We start from the raw sequence: 18,286 nt of genomic DNA, 5'->3' as shown, positions 1-18,286 counted from the left end.
AGTTAGAATCTTGCCCCATCGCTGCAACTCCCGTACAGGGAGAGGTGAAGGTCGACAACCATGCGTCCTCCGAAACACGACCCTGGCAAGCCGCAGTGCTTGTTGAGACACTGCTCGCTTAACCCCGAAGCCAGCCTCACCAATGTGTGGGAGGAAACACCGTACAACTGGCAACCGAAGTCAGCTTGTAGACGCCCAACCCGTCACAAGGAGTCGCTAGAGCGCAATGGGACAAGGAAATCCCTGCCGGGCCAAACCCTCCCCTAACCCAGACAACGCTGGGCCAAACCCTCCCCTAACCCAGACAACGCCGGGCCAAACCCTCCCCTAACCCAGACGACGCTGGGCCAAACCCTCCCCTAACCCAGACAACGCTGGGCCAAACCCTCCCCTGACCCAGACAACGCCGGGCCAAACCCTCCCCTAACCCAGACGACGCTGGGCCAAACCCTCCCCTAACCCAGACGACGCCGGGCCAAACCCTCCCCTAACCTAGACGACGCCGGGCCAAACCCTCCCCTAACCCAGACGACGCCGGGCCAAACCCTCCCCTAACCCAGACGACGCCGGGCCAAACCCTCCCCTAACCCAGACAACGCTGGGCCAAACCCTCCCCTAACCCAGACGACGCCGGGCCAAACCCTCCCCTAACCCAGACAACGCTGGGCCAAACCCTCCCCTAACCCAGACAACGCCGGGCCAAACCCTCCCCTAACCCAGACAACGCCGGGCCAAACCCTCCCCCTAACCCAGACAACGCTGGGCCAAACCCTCCCCTAACCCAGACAACGCCGGGCCAAACCCTCCCCTGACCCAGACAACGCCGGGCCAAACCCTCCCCTAACCCAGACAACGCTGGGCCAAACCCTCCCCTAACCCAGACGACGCCGGGCCAAACCCTCCCCTAACCCAGACAACGCTGGGCCAAACCCTCCCCTAACCCAGACGACGCCGGGCCAAACCCTCCCCTAACCCAGACAACGCCGGGCCAATTGTGTGCCGCCTCATGGGTCTCCCGGTCACGGCCGCCTGTAACACATCCTGGGATGGAACCCGGGTCTGTAGTGACGCCTCGAGCCCTGCGATGCAGTACCTTAGACCGCCGAGCCACGCGGGAGGCCCCAGAGAGAAAGTCCTACTACTTCAGAACATTGGACAGCACATTGCAGGTAGTTTCATCGGTCCTGAAACTAACTACTACTTAGGAAGAGTCACCTATAAAACTGGGTCTAGAAAAACTACTTCCATATTATAGCAGTCATTTATCCTTTTAAAACAACGCTCTGAAACTGGGTTTAGAAAAACTACTTCCATATTATAGCAGTCATTTATCCTTTTAAAACAACGCTCTGAAACTGGGTTTAGAAAAACTACTTCCATATTATAGCAGTCATTTATCCTTTTAAAACCACGTTCTGAAAAGAACGCCAACCAACCAGATATCAAATCAACCTTAATATCGCACCCTGAATAGTAAGGTTAATGATTTATTTTCTACCATCCAATCAAAATGACCCATTGATTTAAGGGGAGGGGGGGGGAAAAAAAGCATGAGGTAAAATCTAAAATAACCCAAGTAATTCAAAACAGCTTTTCTATTTTGTATCCCACCACCCCTGTACCCTACCTGAGTAAATATCAACTAATATGCTAATCTGTGTGATACTGGCGTTGTTTAAAGTATGTTTTTGTATGGTTCATTGTTTTTCTGAGGTTTGCCCCCCAAAAGGCTTCAAATAATAACAAAGAATTTGTAATATAGAAAATGACACTTGTTTGATGATGATGATGATGAGAGATGCGAGGTGTATGTTGAAGGCTCCAGTGTAATGTCTTACCCTATAATGGTAAGGCAACAAGGTAAGGCAACAAGATGTAATTCCAGTAGATTTTTACTTCATAAAAAAGAAACTATTACACCAGAAAAAAGAGGTCTGTTCAAAAGCAGGCTGTGACGAAACAGATATTCCCAACCGTGTACTTCATGTAAACTAGTGGCTTTTTGACGAGTGATGTCACCTTTGTCTTCAGTGCTCACACAACACTGTCTCTTGCTTATAGAACTAGATCAGACTTGAAATGGGGAAATCCCATTCTAGGATTTCTATTTCTATGGTCTCACTATTTTGAAATGGCTCACGTACAACAGCATTATCCGTCCCACTATACAACCAACCACTCAATCTCTCATTTAGGCAACGATCTCTCTCACTTACGCCGTAGAGACCGTTGGAAAAGCAATGTCGTCTCAAATGTTCACTGTCAAGTACTGTATTTATACATTGACAACTCCCAATACACTGGATATTTAACTACTGAAATGGCTGACATCAAATGCACTGTATACTGAAATGGCTGACATCAAATACACTGGATACTCAGCTACTGAATATAGCTGACATCTCAACTACTGAAATGACTACACACAGTTCAACCGTAGTAGCCCAACAGTAATATTTGACTACTTCAGTCACTGCTACTATTGTTGTCTTTTAGAGTTCAGTTGAATCTCAAGCCATCGCTGTGTCAAAAAAACAGTGGTTTATTTAACCACAGATACAGTTCATTGCAGACATTTGCACCTTAGTTTCTTTACAATTCACCTCAACGTTACAGAGAACAAGCTTTTGGACTTATGCAGACGAAACCTTGAGTTTAAAAAAAAAAAAGCTCAGGTGGAGTGGTCATTTTCTGTTAATACTGGAGTATACACTGCCAATTACCATAGTGGGGTCAACCATTTTCAATGTATGATACATTTAAAGAATCAAACTCACTGTTTAAGTCCCTGAAAAATTGTATTTTTATTTCTAATGGACCGGTATTATGACCTGTAAAGTATTTTTGTACAAATTTAATACTTTGGTAGCATGATATTTATCGTCTATGTATAACTTTGGGAATTCCTCCAGCTGTAAACCTTTGTATGGCCGAGAGAAGAGAAACAATAAAAAATGATTTACAGAGTGGGGGAAAACACAACATGGCTGAGGTGATTTACAGAGTGGGGAAAACAACATGGCTGAGGTGATTTACAGAGTGGGGGAAAAACATGGCTGAGGTGATTTACAGAGTGGGGAAAACAACATGGCTGAGGTGATTTACAGAGTGGGAAAAACAACATGGCTGAGGTGATTTACAGAGTGGGGAAAACAACATGGCTGAGGTGATTTACAGAGTGGGGAAACACAACATGGCTGAGGTGATTTACAGAGTGGGGAAAAACAACATGGCTGAGGTGATTTACAGAGTGGGGAAAACAACATGGCTGAGGTGATTTACAGAGTGGGAAAACAACATGGCTGAGGTGATTTACAGAGTGGGAAACACAACATGGCTGAGGTGATTTACAGAGTGGGAAAAACAACATGGCTGAGGTGATTTACAGAGTGGGGAAAACAACATGGCTGAGGTGATTTACAGAGTGGGAAAACACAACATGGCTGAGGCGATTTACAGAGTGGGGAAAACAACATGGCTGAGGTGATTTACAGAGTGGGGAAAACAACATGGCTGAGGCGATTTACAGAGTGGGGAAAAACAACATGGCTGAGGTGATTTACAGAGTGGGAAAAACAACATGGCTGAGGTGATTTACAGAGTGGGGAAAACAACATAGTTGAGGTGATTTTCTCCTGTCAATATCTCAGCCTCTCTCAATCTGCAACAAACTGATGACAATCTCATCTGAGGCACTTACCTTTGATCAATAAAATGATACAAGCCCAGATGTATAGCAATTAAAACATGACTTTAAAATAAACAGATAATAATGCAGAGTTTACTGTCTAATGATGGCGCCGGAGGGGATTCCGACTGCAAGGCACCACAGAGGGTAGTGTGTACGGCCCGGTACATCACTGGGACCAAGCTTCCTACCATCCAGGACCTCTATACCAGGCGGTGACAGCGGAAGGCCCTAAAAATTGTCAGACTCCAGCCAGCCAAGTCATAGACTGTTCTCTCTGCTACCGCACGGGAAGCAGTACCAGAGCGCCAAGTCCAAAAGGCTCCTTAATAGCTTCCACCCCCAAGACATAAGAGTGCTGAACAGTTCATCAAATGGCCACCAGACTATTTACAATGACCCCCCCCCCCCCACTACTACTGCTGCTACTCTCTTTTCATTATTATCTATGCAGTCACTTTACCCCAACCTACCTTAATTACCTTGACTTCCCCAACTCATATTTGATTAAAACTGCATTGTTGGTTAAGGGCTTGTAAGAAAGCATTTCATGGTAACACCTGTTGTATTCCGTGCATATGGCGTATAAAATATGATTTGATTTAAATATCCTGGTATCAATGCAGTAGTGGCCATCAATCATAAGATATCCTGGTATCAATGCAGTGGTGGCCATCAATCATAAGATATCCTGGTATCAATGCAGTGGTGGCCATCAATCATAAGATATCCTGGTATCAATGCAGTAGTGGCCATCAATCATAAGATATCCTGGTATCAATGCAGTAGTGGCCATCAATCGTAACATATCCTGGTATCAATGCAGTGGTGGCCATCAATCATAAGATATCCTGGTATCAATGCAGTAGTGGCCATCAATCATAAGATATCCTGGTATCAATGCAGTAGTGGCCATCAATCATAAGATATCCTGGTATCAATGCAGTAGTGGCCATCAATCATAAGATATCCTGGTCTCCTGGGTCAGGGAGAGAAGGTGTTCAGTCCTGATCGGAGGGTGGATCTTGGAAGAGCCGTTTGCCGTGAGTGGGCGTGCGGAGGGAGAGCTGCTGCAGGCTGGAACAGCCCAGCGGTGATTGGAACGGCTCCACCTACACAGATGACACGACAACAAGATGGAGTCAGAGAAAAGTGACAACTCTTCCCAACTAACTCTCTTAGAATAACCACTAAAACCCTTCTACTAAAATAACCCCCCCCCTCCTCCACACCTCAACCACTTCTACTAAAATAACCCCCCCTCCTACACACCTCAACCACTTCTACTAAAATAACCCCCCCCCTCCTCCACACCTCAACCACTTCTACTAAAATAACCCCCCCTCCTACACACCTCAACCACTTCTACTAAAATAACCCCCCCTCCCTCCACACCTCAACCACTTCTACTAAAATAACCCCCCCTCCTCCACACCTCAACCACTTCTACTAAAATAACCCCCCCTCCTCCACACATCAAACCCTCCTACTAAAATAACCCCCCCTCCACACCACCTCCACTTCTACTAAAATAACCCCCCCTCCAACCTCAAACCCTTCTACTAAAATAACCCCCCCTCCAACCTCAAACCCTTCTACTAAAATAACCCCCCCTCCACACCACAAATACTTGTTCAGATGTGCCCTAGTCATGTGTGAAAATGTACTGCTTCCACCACAAAAAGCACAACTGAAAATCTGCCTCTTTCTCTTACCTTGATCTGTTTAGAAGGAGTTACATTCTGTTCCCCCCTGTCAGGAGCGAGGGTCCTCTTGGAAGGGCTGCCCACAACCCCAGACTGAGCAGCTAAATGTGAACCCTTCCCCATGTGTCCATCCTCTACAGCGCTGCTGCTAGCCTCCATTTTCATCCCCTCCTCCCCCTCACACGACCCAGGCTGCTCCTGGGAGGGGTCCTCAGAGCTGCTGTTCATAGGCGACCAGGTATATGCCTGACTGAAAGTGATGTCGTCCATTAGAGAGGTGTCTGTAGCATCTGCCTGAGGAGCTGTTGGAGGCTCATTTCTCCACAGCTGCCTGGGTAGGACTGACGTAGAGTGGGACTGGACACGATTGGCTTGAAGTGGGACTGCTAGGATGGGTGTAGAGAGGAGTCTGGGTGCTGCTATAGGGGTTCTGTAGGGGGTCCTTAGAGACCAGCTAGGTGTCTGTGTAGGCCCGAAGCCTGGGGCTGCCCTGCGAGGTGTGCCCGACTGGGGTTGGTTCTGGTCTGGTTGGTCCTGCCCCTCAGCCCCAGGCTGGACCAGCAGCTCTTTGACCAGGGTTCCCAGCCGGGTGTTACGTGGGATGATGTGTCTCTTGATGGCTGAGGCCATGCCCTCCTGCTTGGCTATGACATATACACGCTTCTGTCCCCGTGTCACAGCCGTGTACACGTGTTTCCACGTCTGGACGCTACCGTTACCCAGCACGTACACAATCGTCTCGGTCTCCGACCCCTGAAGCACAGAGAAGGAAGGTACAGTACAACTGAAGACTCCATCACAGAAAATGTCTAACTAGTTAGAATCTACTGAACTGCTTAGTTTAATCATTCATCAGTTTGTGAATGGAGACAGAGAGACAGAGAGAATACATACAAATCAATTAAAAAAATTACAGATCAATTACAAATACAAATCAATTTATAACATGTTTGACATGTGTTTTTCTGGATATTTTTGTTGTTATTCTGTCTCTCACTGTTCAAATAAACCCACCATTAAAATTATAGACTGATCCTTTCTTTGTCAGTGGGCAAACGTGCAAAATCAGCAGGGGATCAAATACTCCTCCCCCCCCCCCCCCCCCCCCCCCGCCACACACACACACACACACACACCTGGAAGGTGTGTATGGTCCTAGCCCAGGCATGTTGCAGTTTACATTCTCTCTGTAGCTCCCTAAAGGAAACGCACAGCATCCGTCCGTCACGATCATCCAGAGTCAAGTACCTCTGCTTCCTGCTCCGCTGTGAGCCCGCCTCCTCCTCTGTCACGTCCTGTCATAGGAGGAGACACAACCAAAGAGCACGGCTCAGCCAATTAGAATTGAGCAACTCCAGAATAGCCTAAAAACATGTAACTATTGGTTCAGTGAAAGGTCCTCTCATTTCTCACATGTTTAATAAAGAATATCTCTCCGTTACACAGGCGCTCTTTATTCTTCTCTTTGCTTTTCATTTTGTCACCACTTCCATTTCTCTGTGTGGCCCCGTTCCCTCTCCGACTCTCCTCTCCGTCCGGCCCAGGAAGTCTCTGCTTGGTCCTGGCCCTGTCAGCTACATAGCTGTTCTCCAAGTCCTCTTCTTCAGGAGACACTTCCTTGTTCCTGTCTGTGACGTAGCCGTTCTTTGTACAGCAGACTTTATCTCCCGGCTGGAAAGCTAGTCGGTTCTTGTTGTTTCTGAGGTAAAAGATCAACATATCAAACCCAAATGATGAATCTATCTACAGCTAAGGAGACCAGCTGGGATTTCTAACAGAAACAAACAAGATCTAGGAATGGAGGTAAGTCTCCTCTGTCTCCTCACATTGCACATTCTTCCTTTTTACAACAGCTCTATCTGGTGGTCCACTCATTACACAGAAGAGATATTGTTTCTACTGCTAACGGCGTCTCCCCTCCCAACAGCGGCAGAAACGGCGTCTCTTCCTCCCAACAGCGGCAGAAACGGCGTCTCCCCTACTAACAGCGGCAGAAACGGCGTCTCTTCCTCCCAACAGCGGCAGAAACGGCGTCTCTTCCTCCCAACAGCGGCAGAAACGGCGTCTCCCCTCCCAACAGCGGCAGAAACGGCGTCTCCCCTATTAACAGCGGCAGAAACGGCGTCTCTCCTACTAACAGCGGCAGAAACGGCGTCTCTCCTACTAACAGCGGCAGAAACGGCGTCTCTCCTACTAACAGCGGCAGAAACGGCATCTCCTCCTACAGCGGTAGAAACGGCATCTCTTCCTGCAGCGGTAGAAACGGCATCTCTTCCTGCAGCGGTAGAAACGGCATCTCTTCCTGCAGCGGTAGAAACGGCATCTCTTCCTACAGCGGTAGAAACGGCATCTCTTCCTACAGCGGTAGAAACGGCATCTCTTCCTACAGCGGTAGAAACAGCATCTCTTCCTACAGCGGTAGAAACGGCATCTCTTCCTACAGCAGTAGAAACAGCATCTCTTCCTATAGCAGTAGAAAGAGCATATCTTCCTACAGCGGTAGAAACAGCATCTTACTTGGTGCAGTGGTTGCAGTAATGTTTGCAGCAAAGCTCATTGATCAAGGCACACTCCCTCCTGAAAAACAAAGAGGCACAGTTAAGATACAGGTCAAACAATAATATAGAGAACCCCTCTACTGTCCTATAGTATCAATGGTATAGAGAACCTCTACATATCTGATCTCTCTACTGTCCTATAGTCTCAATGGTATAGAGAACCTCTACATATCTGATCCCTCTACTGTCCTATAGTATCAATGGTATAGAGAACCTCTACATATCTGATCCCTCTACTGTCCTATAGTCTCAATGGTATAGAGAACCTCTACATATCTGATCCCTCTACTGTCCTATAGTCTCAATGGTATAGAGAACCTCTACATATCTGATCCCTCTACTGTCCTATAGTATCAATGGTATAGAGAACCTCTACATATCTGATCCCTCTACTGTCCTATAGTATCAATGGTATAGAGAACCTCTACATATCGGATCCCTCTACTGTCCTATAGTATCAATGGTATAGAGAACCTCTACATATCGGATCACTCTACTGTCCTATAGTATCAATGGTATAGAGAACCTCTACATATCGGATCCCTCTACTGTCCTATAGTATCAATGGTATAGAGAACCTCTACATATCGGATCCCTCTACTGTCCTATAGTATCAATGGTATAGAGAACCTCTACATATCTGATCCCTCTACTGTCCTATAGTATCAATGGTATAGAGAACCTCTACTGTCCTATAGTATCAATGGTGTAGAGAACCTCTACATATCGGATCACTACTGTCCTATAGTATCAATGGTATAGAGAACCTCTACTGTCCTATAGTATCAATGGTATAGAGAACCTCTACATATCGGATCACTACTGTCCTATAGTATCAATGGTATAGAGAACCTCTACTGTCCTATAGTATCAATGGTATAGAGAACCTCTACATATCTGATCACTACTGTCCTATAGTATCAATGGTATAGAGAACCTCTACATATCTGATCACTACTGTCCTATAGTATCAATGGTATAGAGAACCTCTACATATCGGATCACTACTGTCCTATAGTATCAATGGTATAGAGAACCTCTACTGTCCTATAGTATCAATGGTATAGAGAACCTCTACATATCGGATCACTACTGTCCTATAGTATCAATGGTATAGAGAACCTCTACTGTCCTATAGTATCAATGGTATAGAGAACCTCTACATATCGGATCACTACTGTGTTCTGCATGTCTTACCTTCTGAAGGCAATGAACTGTGACGTGACATCATTCTTCAGTCCTGGAGCAGCTTTCAATAATAGTTCGATAGCCATCTGGAGGTCTGAAAAACGACATCAAATTGTGTTGCATTATATTGTCACTTTTACGGGTTTTCAGCGCACAGCACCTGCAAGATGGAGTCCATGGTGTACTCACCATAGTCAGAGTCCTCGCTGGTGTTGGGCAGCAGGATGAGGATGAACCTCTTGTCTTCAGAGGGCATGGTGTAACTTCCATTCAGATCCAAGATGGCGTCGTAGTGGAGCGGCCTGAAGGTATGAGTCAACCCCATCTCTGCGATTCTGATTAAAAAAAGGACAGACGCAGGATTTCTCCTTTCTCATGGTCAGTCATGGCATCAGATGATAAAAACATTTGTCAAAAAACAATCTTACAGAATTTGTTATTTAAAAAAAAAAAGTATTTATTAAATATCTGAATTTGCAAAATTTTATCTACATACTGAATTATTTTAATTATTTTGATATTATCAGAGTCACTGTGGTATTTATATGTTTGTTGGAAAAGACAAAAACCAATGTCGTATTTACAGTCCGGCGTTGTTGACGATGAGTTGAGACTCAGCTCTGTGATTGGTCTTCATCTCGATGGCCCAGTGGGCTCGGCCCAGACTGCAGAACAGGTCACACAAGGTGTTTCCTGGCTCGATACTGGGCAGCTGACGCACATCACCTAGACAAACAGTCAGTCAGACTGTAGACCAGGTCATACAAGGTGTTTCCTGGCTGGATACTGGTCAGCTGACACACATCACCTAGACAAACAGTCAGTCAGACTATGGAACAGGCCATACTTCCTGACGGGCTGCCCCCAGGTGGCGAAGGTAGGAAACAACATTTCCACTTCGCTGACCCTCAACACTGGGGCCCCACAAGGGTGCGTTCTCAGCCCTCTCCTGTACTCCCTGTTCACCCACGACTGCGTGGCCATGCACGCCTCCAACTCAATCATCAAGTTTGCTGACGACACAACAGTAGTGGGCTTGACTACCAACAACGACGAGACGGTCTACAGGGAGGAGGTGAGGGCACTTGGAGTGTGGTGTCAGGAAAACAACCTCACACTCAACGTCAACAAAACAAAGGAGATGATGGTGGACTTCAGGAAACAGCAGAGGGAGCACCCCCCTATCCACATTGACGTGACAGTAGTGGAGAAGGTGGAGAGTTTTAAGTTCCTCGGCGTACACATCACGGTCAAACTGAAATGGTCCACCCACATAGACAGTGTGGTGAAGAAGGCACAACAGCGCCTCTTCAACCACAGGAGGCTGAAGAAATGTGGCTTTTCATCTAGAATCCTGACAAACTTCTACACATGCACAATCGAGAGCATCCTGTTGGGCTGTATCACCGCCAAGTACAGCAACTGCACCGCCCACAACCGCAAGGCTCTCCAGAGGGCGGTGCGGTCTGCACAACGCATCACCGGGGTCAAACTACCTGCCCTCCATGACACCTACACCACCCGATGTCACAGGAAGGCCAAAAAGATCATCAAGGACAACAACCACCCGAGCCACTGCCTGTTCACCCAGCTATCATCCAGAAGGCGAAGTCAGTACAGGTGCATCAAAGCTGGGACCGAGAGACTGAAAAACAGCTTCTATCTCAAGGCCATCAGACTGCTAAACAGCCATCACTAACACAGAGAGGCTGCTGCCTACATAGAGACTCACTAGTCACTTTAAACAATGCCACTTTAATAATGTTTACATATCTTACATTACTCATCTCATATGTACAGTTGAAGTCGGAAGTATACATACACCTTTGCCAAATACATTTAAACTCAGTTTTTCACAATTCCTGACATTTAATCCTAGTAAAAATTCCCTGTCTTAGGTCAGTTAGGATCACCACTTCATTTTAAGAATGTGAAAATGTGAGAATAATAGTAGAGAGAATGATTTAATTCAGCTTTTATTTATTTCATCACATTCCCAGTGGGTCAGAAGTTTACATATACTAATTGAGTGTTTGGTAGCATTGCCTTTAAAATTGTTTAACTTGGGTCAAACGTTTCAGGTAGCCTTCCACAAGCTTCCCACAATAAGTTGGGTGAATTTTGGCCCATTCCTCCTGGCAGAGCTGGTGTAACTGAGTCAGGTTTGTAGGCCTCTTTGCTCACACACGTTTTTTCAGTTCTGCCCACATATTTTCTATGGGATTGAGGTCAGGGCTTTTTGATGGCCACTCCAATACCTTGACTTTGTTGTCCTTAAGCCGTTTTGCCACAACTTTGGAAGTATGCTTGGGGTCATTGTCCATTTGGAAGACCCATTTGTGACCAAGCTTTAACTTTCTGACTGATGTCTTGAGATGTTGCTTCAATATAGCCACATAATTTTCCCGCCTCATGATGCCATCTATTTTGTGAAGTGCACCAGTCCCTCCTGCAGCAAAGCACCCCCCCAACATGACGCTGCCACCCCCATGCTTCACGTTGGGCTGGTGTTCTCCGGCTTGCAAGCCTCCCCCTTTTTCCTCCAAACATAACAATGGTCATTATGGCCAAACAGTTCTATTTTTGTTCCATGAGAACAGAGGACATTTCCCCAAAAAGTACGATCTTTGTCCCCACGTGCAGTTGCAAACCATAGTCTGGCTTTTTTATGGCGGTTTTGGAGCAGTGGCTTCTTCCTTGCTGAGCAGCCTATGTCGATATAGGACTTGTTTTACTGTGGATATAGATACTTTTGTACCTGTTTCCTCCAGCATCTTCACAAGGTCCTTTGCTGTGGCTCTGGGATTGATTTGACTTTTCGCGCCGAAGTACGTTCATCTCTAGGAGACAGAACGCCTCTCCTTCCTGAGCGGTATGATGGCTGCGTGGTCCCATGGTGTTTATACGTGCGTACTATTGTTTGTATAGATGAACGTGGTACCTTCAGGCGTTTGGAAATTGCTCCCAAGGATGAAACAGACTTGTGGAGGAATACCATTTTTTTTTCTGAGGTCTTGGCTGATTTCTTTTGATTTCACCATGATGTCAAGCAAAGAGGCACTGAGTTTGAAGGTAGGCCTTGAAATACATCCACAGGTACACCTCCAATTGACTCAAATTACGTAAATTAGCCTATCAGAATCTTCTAAAGCCAAGACATCCTTTTCTGGAATTTTCCAAGCTGTTTAATTAAAGGCACAGTCAACTTAGTGTATGTAAACTTCTGACCCACTGGAATTGTGATACGGTGAATTATAAGTGAAATAATCTGTCTGTAAACAATTGTTGGAAAAATGTACTTGTGTCATGCAAAAAGTAGATGTCCTAACCGACTTGACAAAACTATAGTTTGTTAACAATAAATGTGTGGAGTGGTTGAAAAACAAGTTTTAATGACTCCAACCTAGTGTATGTAAACTTCAACTGTATATACTGTATCTTATACCATCCACTGCATCTCGTCTACGCTCCTCGGTCATCGCTCATCCATATATGTACATATTGTTATTCCATCCCTATAAAGGTAGTTATATATTAGGTTGTTGGGGAATTGTTAGATTACATGTTGATATTACTGCACTGTTGGAAGTAGAAGCACAAGCATTTCGCTACACTCGCTTTAACATCTGCTAAACATGTGTATGTGACCAATAAAATGTGATTTGATTTATTTGACAAGGAGTTGGCTGGCTGGATGGTGGTCAGCATCCCCTAGACAAACTCAGTCAGCCAGTAAGTCCTAAACCTTAAGTCCTAGCAGGATAGGGTTATAAAGCAGTGTTGTCTAATGTCATTCAGATAATGAGGAGTTTATTGGGATACAAGGTGATTTGTAGATCAGGGATTCTGAGCAGTCTAGTGGACCACATAGTGTTTCCCTTGAAAAAGGACAGGAAGTCCATTGTATAGGACAGGAAGTCTTCTCCTTACCTAACTCTGTTCCACCTTCACCCCCCCCCCAAGTGTTGGCATCACATTTTACATGTGAAACATGTAAATCTTAAACCTGAACTTAAAAGCCAACATACCCAAGATGACAAACTTCCTGAGCTGTGCGTGTTTGGTGAGCATGGTGAGGACGGAGTGGAGGAGCCGAACACACACCAGACTGCCCTCGTCCACCACCAACACACGCACACACGCAAACTTCCACTCCTCAGGAGCCCCGTTGGGGTCCCTCTTGGCCTGCATGAAACTCCACAGCACCTGACAGGGAGGGGTGACAGGAGAGAGGGGTTACAGGAGGGAGAGGGGTTACAGGAGGGAGGGGTGACAGGAGGGAGAGGGGTGACAGGAGGGAGAGGGGTTACAGGAGGGAAGGGTTACAGGAGGGAGAGGTGACAGGGAAGAGTGAACAGGAGGGAGGGGTGACAGGGAAGAGTGAACGGGAGGGAGGGGTGAACAGGAGGGAGGGGTGAACAGGAGGGAGGGGTGAACAGGAGGGAGGGGTGAACAGGAGGGAGGGGTGAACAGGAGGGAGGGGTGAACAGGAGGGAGGGGTGAACAGGAGGGAGGGGTGAACAGGAGGGAGGGGTGAACAGGAGGGAGAGTGAACAGGAGGGAGGGGTGAACAGGAGGGAGGGGTGAACAGGAGGGAGGGGTGAACAGGAGGGAGGGGTGAACAGGAGGGAGGGGTGAACAGGAGGGAGGGGTGAACAGGAGGGAGAGTGAACAGGAGGGAGAGTGAACAGGAGGGAGAGTGAACAGGAGGGAGAGGTGAACAGGAGGGAGAGGTGAACAGGAGGGAGAGGTGAACAGGAGGGAGAGGTGAACAGGAGGGAGAGGTGAACAGGAGGGAGAGGTGAACAGGAGGGAGAGGTGAACAGGAGGGAGAGGTGAACAGGAGGGAGAGTGAACAGGAGGGAGAGGTGAACAGGAGGGAGGGGTTACAGGAGGGAGGGGTTACAGGAGGGAGGGGTTACAGGAGGGAGAGGTTACAGGAGGGAGAGGTTACAGGAGGGAGGGGTTACAGGAGGGAGAGGTTACAGGAGGGAGAGTGAACAGGAGGGAGGGGTTAGATATCTGTGACCTCTGGAAGTGACACTATGTACAACACATGGACCTGACTACTGATGTTCAACTGGTTCATTTAGAACAATATGGCCGCTGGCGGTGAATATGGCCGCTGGCGGTGAATATGTGGTAAACTTGACCTACAAGTTACACAAATAATCCTTTGTAAATCATGTAAGTGACAAAACATTTCAGCTGTTTATTTTGGTCTCACCGATACCTTTCTATTACAGAGACAAAGCCTACATGGACAGAGCATGTGACTTCTAGCTTTACCCAGGCTAATGTTTACCAGTCAGAAACCTGTTCTGTACCTGGCTAATAGAACATAGTCAGAACTGGGTCAGAACCATTCTAGAAGTCATTCTAAGGGCAGAACTGTCTCCTGTACCAACCTGATGCAGGGTGTAGGCCTTGAGGCAGGTCCTCTTGGTGAGCAGAGACGCAGCTCTCCCTGTGGGCGCTGTTAGTAACACCTCGTCCTCTCCCTGTAAAACCCACGACGACTTCTTCCTCTCGTCCTTTACCTCCCCCTCTAACTGAGAGAGGAGACTGGGCGACAGGGCTTCTTCCTCCCACGCCTCGGACCCCAAGGAGTCATTCTCAAAGTCCCAGCATACCTTCCTGACCTCCTCCTCTGGGCTCTGCTGCAAGGCTGCCTTGAACAGCAGACTCACCACCGTGGTCTTACCACAGCCGCCCTTACCGCTGATCACCGTCACCGGATTGGAACAGATCATCTCCGCTGCACGTATCTGATCTGGGTCTAAATCTACTGGAGGGCCCTGATCTGTAGGGGCTGGTTCTGCGTCAGAGTCCACTTCACCTCCACCTTGACCCTCCCTACTCCCTCCATCCCCTCCCTTCTTCCTCAGCCTCTCCAGTGCTGAAGCAGTCAGCACCTCGTTGACATCCAGAGGTATAACCCAGCGCTCTCCCTGCATCAGACAGCGAAGACACTCAGCTATCCCAGTCTCATAAGAATGCAGGTTCTGCAGCGCCACCTTCTGGCGATCCCGTACCACTACACCCAGCTCTTTGAGGAAGTGGACTGCGTCCCACACCTGAATGAAAGAACGAACGAATTAACTACATTTGAAATTTACAAAAATACATATGGAGCTGCGTCAGCAAGCGAACCAACAAACAATACATAAAACCACAAAGAGGACAGACGTATTTGTGTTGTGTTCCTCCATCTCCACCACGGACTTCCATCCTCTCCTGACCTCGTCACACAGGGTGGGGAGCTCCGTGTAGGTACTGCCCGTCCTGTAGCAGTGGGTCTTCAGAGAGTCGTAGACTCGCAGGGCATTACGCTGCTTCAGAGGGATCTCTTGGAACAGTTTACACTCATGGAAGGATCTCAGCTGAGCCTCGCAATGGACCACCCTCAACTCCTTGTACATAACCTAGAGAGAGGGGGAGTAGGCGAGGGGGGGGGGGGGGGGGAGTAGGGGGGGGGGAGAAAGGGAGGGGGGGGAGAGAAAGGGAGGGAGTAAGAGAGAGGAAAAGTGAGAAGCGATTACTCAAGATAAACTAAAATAAGAAAATAATTGATTATGTCTGATCAAAGCGTTCATGGCAGATTAGAGGGGGGCTCTGTGATAGTTCACTGCTGGATTGGTCTGATCAAAGCGTTCATGGCAGATTAGAGGGGGGCTCTGTGATAGTTCACTGCTGGATTGGTCTGATTAAAGTCTACAGAAACTGTTGACACAGTATGTTAACCAACCACAGTCCCCAACCAGCCAGGAGGTTATGCTTACATAGTTAAGGCCCAGCTTCCACACGTCAGTCTTGATAATCTCCTCTAGTTTGGCCAGCAAGCTGAGATCCTCCTCTTCCTCCTCCTCTTCCTCTATCTGTGTGACATGTGTAGCACCCTGTGCAGCAGGATGTTTCTGGCTTTTCTTTCCCCAGCCCAGTAGCTCAGTGAAGCGCCCGGGCAGTAGGGTAGGCAGGTATCTCATCACATTGGGGTACAGAGAGGCAGCCGTCACGCGCATCCCTGCAACTGACAGACATACCGATGACATGAGCTGTGTTGGAATACCCATAGTAACATACTGTATGTTAGTATACTGTAAACTAACGGTAACATTTCAGTTGAGAGTACTAGCGCTTCACCCGTCTACCGGAAGTTGATGCTGTTGCTATGCAACCTATTGCTAGCTTGTTAGTGTAACAGATTACTAGCTAGACTTGGGGTGTGTTCGTAACTTCAATCTGGAGTGCCAGAGTGCGCTCTGGGCGTTTGTAAATTCAGGGCGGTGTCAGATTCAACGGGTGTTGAGCGTTGGTAACTAACTGTGCTGCTGGCAACAACTGAAATACGTTTTTTTTTTGCCGACGTTGACCGACACCGGCCATATTCAACGGGTGTTGAGCGTTTGTTAATTCAGCAGTTATTCTGCGAATTTACAAACGCACCCTATGACTAATAAGCATACTACATACCTACTTTGCGTCACAAATAGTATGGTATAGTTAGTATGAGTATTCAAACACAGCTATGGTCTTTACTCACAGCACTTCATATTACCAAAACACTATAGATCAGGGTCAAGATGTATCTCTCCCTCACGTCCACCTACCTGAAACAGAGACCAAGGCTTTAATCTGCTGTGCCAATGCTCTGTGCTGCTCTCCTTCCTCAAACTCAGCCAGAACTTCCTGCAGGTTAGCCAACTCCACCTTCCTTCCCATCGGCAGCCAAGCAAAGAACGGGGTGACAAACTGTCCATCCACGCCGCAGGCTGTGAGGAACAGAGACAGGATGGAGCGACCCTGGTCTCCCTGGAGGTCTGAGCGAAGGCGGTAGGCAGGGTAGCCCCGCAGCAGCAGCTTGCCCCTGGCTGCGCGGGCTGAGCAGGTAGCCTCCCACCATGGGTCCTTCAGACTGAACCGGCCCATTACCCTGCATCTCTTACCAGACACACTGTCCAGGAAATCAACTAGAATGGACATGGGATAGAAAATGAAACAATTACACAAGATAGTTATTTAGCCGACTAACGTTATCTAGCTAGATCATCAGCATGCATTCATCGTGGTGGATTGTATGGTAGTGTTTTGTGGGGGGTGGGTATCATTTGTGGGAACGGTCCAACAGGAATCTGTTCCAAAAAGTTGGTAAAGTACAAGGTTGTCAACAAACAACACATACAAAGTAGCCTGATCAATTCACCTAGTTGACTAGCTGCCGAATAGGCATCAACTCCCCACGTAGATTATTCTTAATGTTCGTCCATAGGCTACCAGAGAGGACAGACACTTTTCAGAATAAACCTGGAAAACCTTAATGAAACAGCCCACCCTCTACCCGGTATCGTATTCTGCCGCTATACAACTTTGTATACGTTGTTTGTTGGCAACCTTGTTATTTACGACGTTTTTGTAGCAGATTCCTGTTGGAATGTTCCACACATGATACCCACCCTTTTGTGGCTGTATTAGTGTCACTAACAAGAGATAAACCAGATTAAACTAACTATATAATTACAGTAGGAGACATTATAATCAATACAAGCTCGGTCGATAAGAGTGACACTGTTGCAGTCCCTAACGCTGAATGATTGGTAACTTGCTAGATAGATAAATATAGCTCATTTGTTGCAAGTTACAACCGCAGTAGCTAGTTAGGCTAATTTATACATGTGCATTTATCAAAGCTATGATGATCTGTCAACGACCACTCACCTTCGTTTCGGCCCGGTATGGAGGAATTAAACATGTGTCCTCCAGAGCTAACGCTGTCCATCTCTTTCATATCCAGAAACTCCGGCTGTGCCTCTTCCTCCTCCTCATCATCTTCCCAATCAGAATCGTCATTTTCCGCCTTTTTAACCTTCTTTTCGGGTAAAATGGAACCTATTATGATTCTGTCACCAAGAGGACACCCCAACTGAGACATTTCTGTTTTGTTTTGCTTATTTCGCGCGGTAATTTCATATGCCAGCTGATATAAAAATAGGGAAGTGAAAAAGCGGAAGTGCTTTATCTTTTTTTCCGAGACAAGCTAAAAACTAGCGGGTAAGCGCCACCGACCGGCCTGGGGGGTAAGGTGCAGCTTGATGAGTCTCATTCCTGTGCTTACCATTAGGCTTACCATTAGGCTTACCAGATACTAC

The 18,286-nt window shown here is 47.1% G+C and overlaps 1 protein-coding gene and 1 long non-coding RNA gene across 5 annotated transcripts; one reads left to right on the top strand and one right to left on the bottom strand.

Annotated features, from left to right (window-relative positions):
- The first annotated feature begins 1,936 nt into the window (after positions 1 to 1,936).
- Positions 1,937 to 3,290, top strand: LOC115184152 (uncharacterized). The gene is made up of 2 exons (XR_003874205.1): positions 1,937 to 2,992; positions 3,062 to 3,290. It is a non-coding gene; the product is annotated as an uncharacterized LOC115184152 (long non-coding RNA).
- Positions 3,291 to 4,133: 843 nt separating this feature from the next.
- On the bottom strand, positions 4,134 to 18,187 carry LOC115184146 (DNA helicase B-like). 4 transcript variants are annotated; one of them, XM_029745137.1, is made up of 15 exons: positions 17,856 to 18,175; positions 16,751 to 17,110; positions 15,923 to 16,170; positions 15,347 to 15,565; positions 14,549 to 15,217; positions 13,169 to 13,346; positions 9,725 to 9,866; positions 9,330 to 9,475; positions 9,150 to 9,234; positions 7,912 to 7,971; positions 6,808 to 7,093; positions 6,531 to 6,689; positions 5,404 to 6,147; positions 4,660 to 4,800; positions 4,134 to 4,619 (listed from the first exon to the last, which is right to left on the bottom strand). In XM_029745137.1, exons 1-14 carry the CDS (start codon positions 18,067 to 18,069, stop codon positions 4,690 to 4,692), a joined length of 3,621 nt encoding a protein of 1,206 aa, XP_029600997.1. In that variant the 5' UTR covers positions 18,070 to 18,175; the 3' UTR covers positions 4,134 to 4,619; positions 4,660 to 4,689. The 4 variants fall into 4 exon arrangements, with proteins under 4 accessions (XP_029600997.1, XP_029600998.1, XP_029600999.1 ...); XM_029745138.1 differs by having other exon boundaries at positions 4,134 to 4,579; XM_029745139.1 differs by having other exon boundaries at positions 4,134 to 4,800; positions 15,923 to 16,164; positions 17,856 to 18,183.
- Positions 18,188 to 18,286: the final 99 nt, after the last annotated feature.

This window comes from Salmo trutta, unplaced genomic scaffold (assembly GCF_901001165.1).
Source record: "Salmo trutta unplaced genomic scaffold, fSalTru1.1, whole genome shotgun sequence".
Taxonomy (NCBI): Eukaryota; Metazoa; Chordata; class Actinopteri; order Salmoniformes; family Salmonidae; genus Salmo; species Salmo trutta.
Note: the sequence above shows the minus strand (reverse complement) of the source record. Positions and strands in the feature narration are given on the sequence as shown.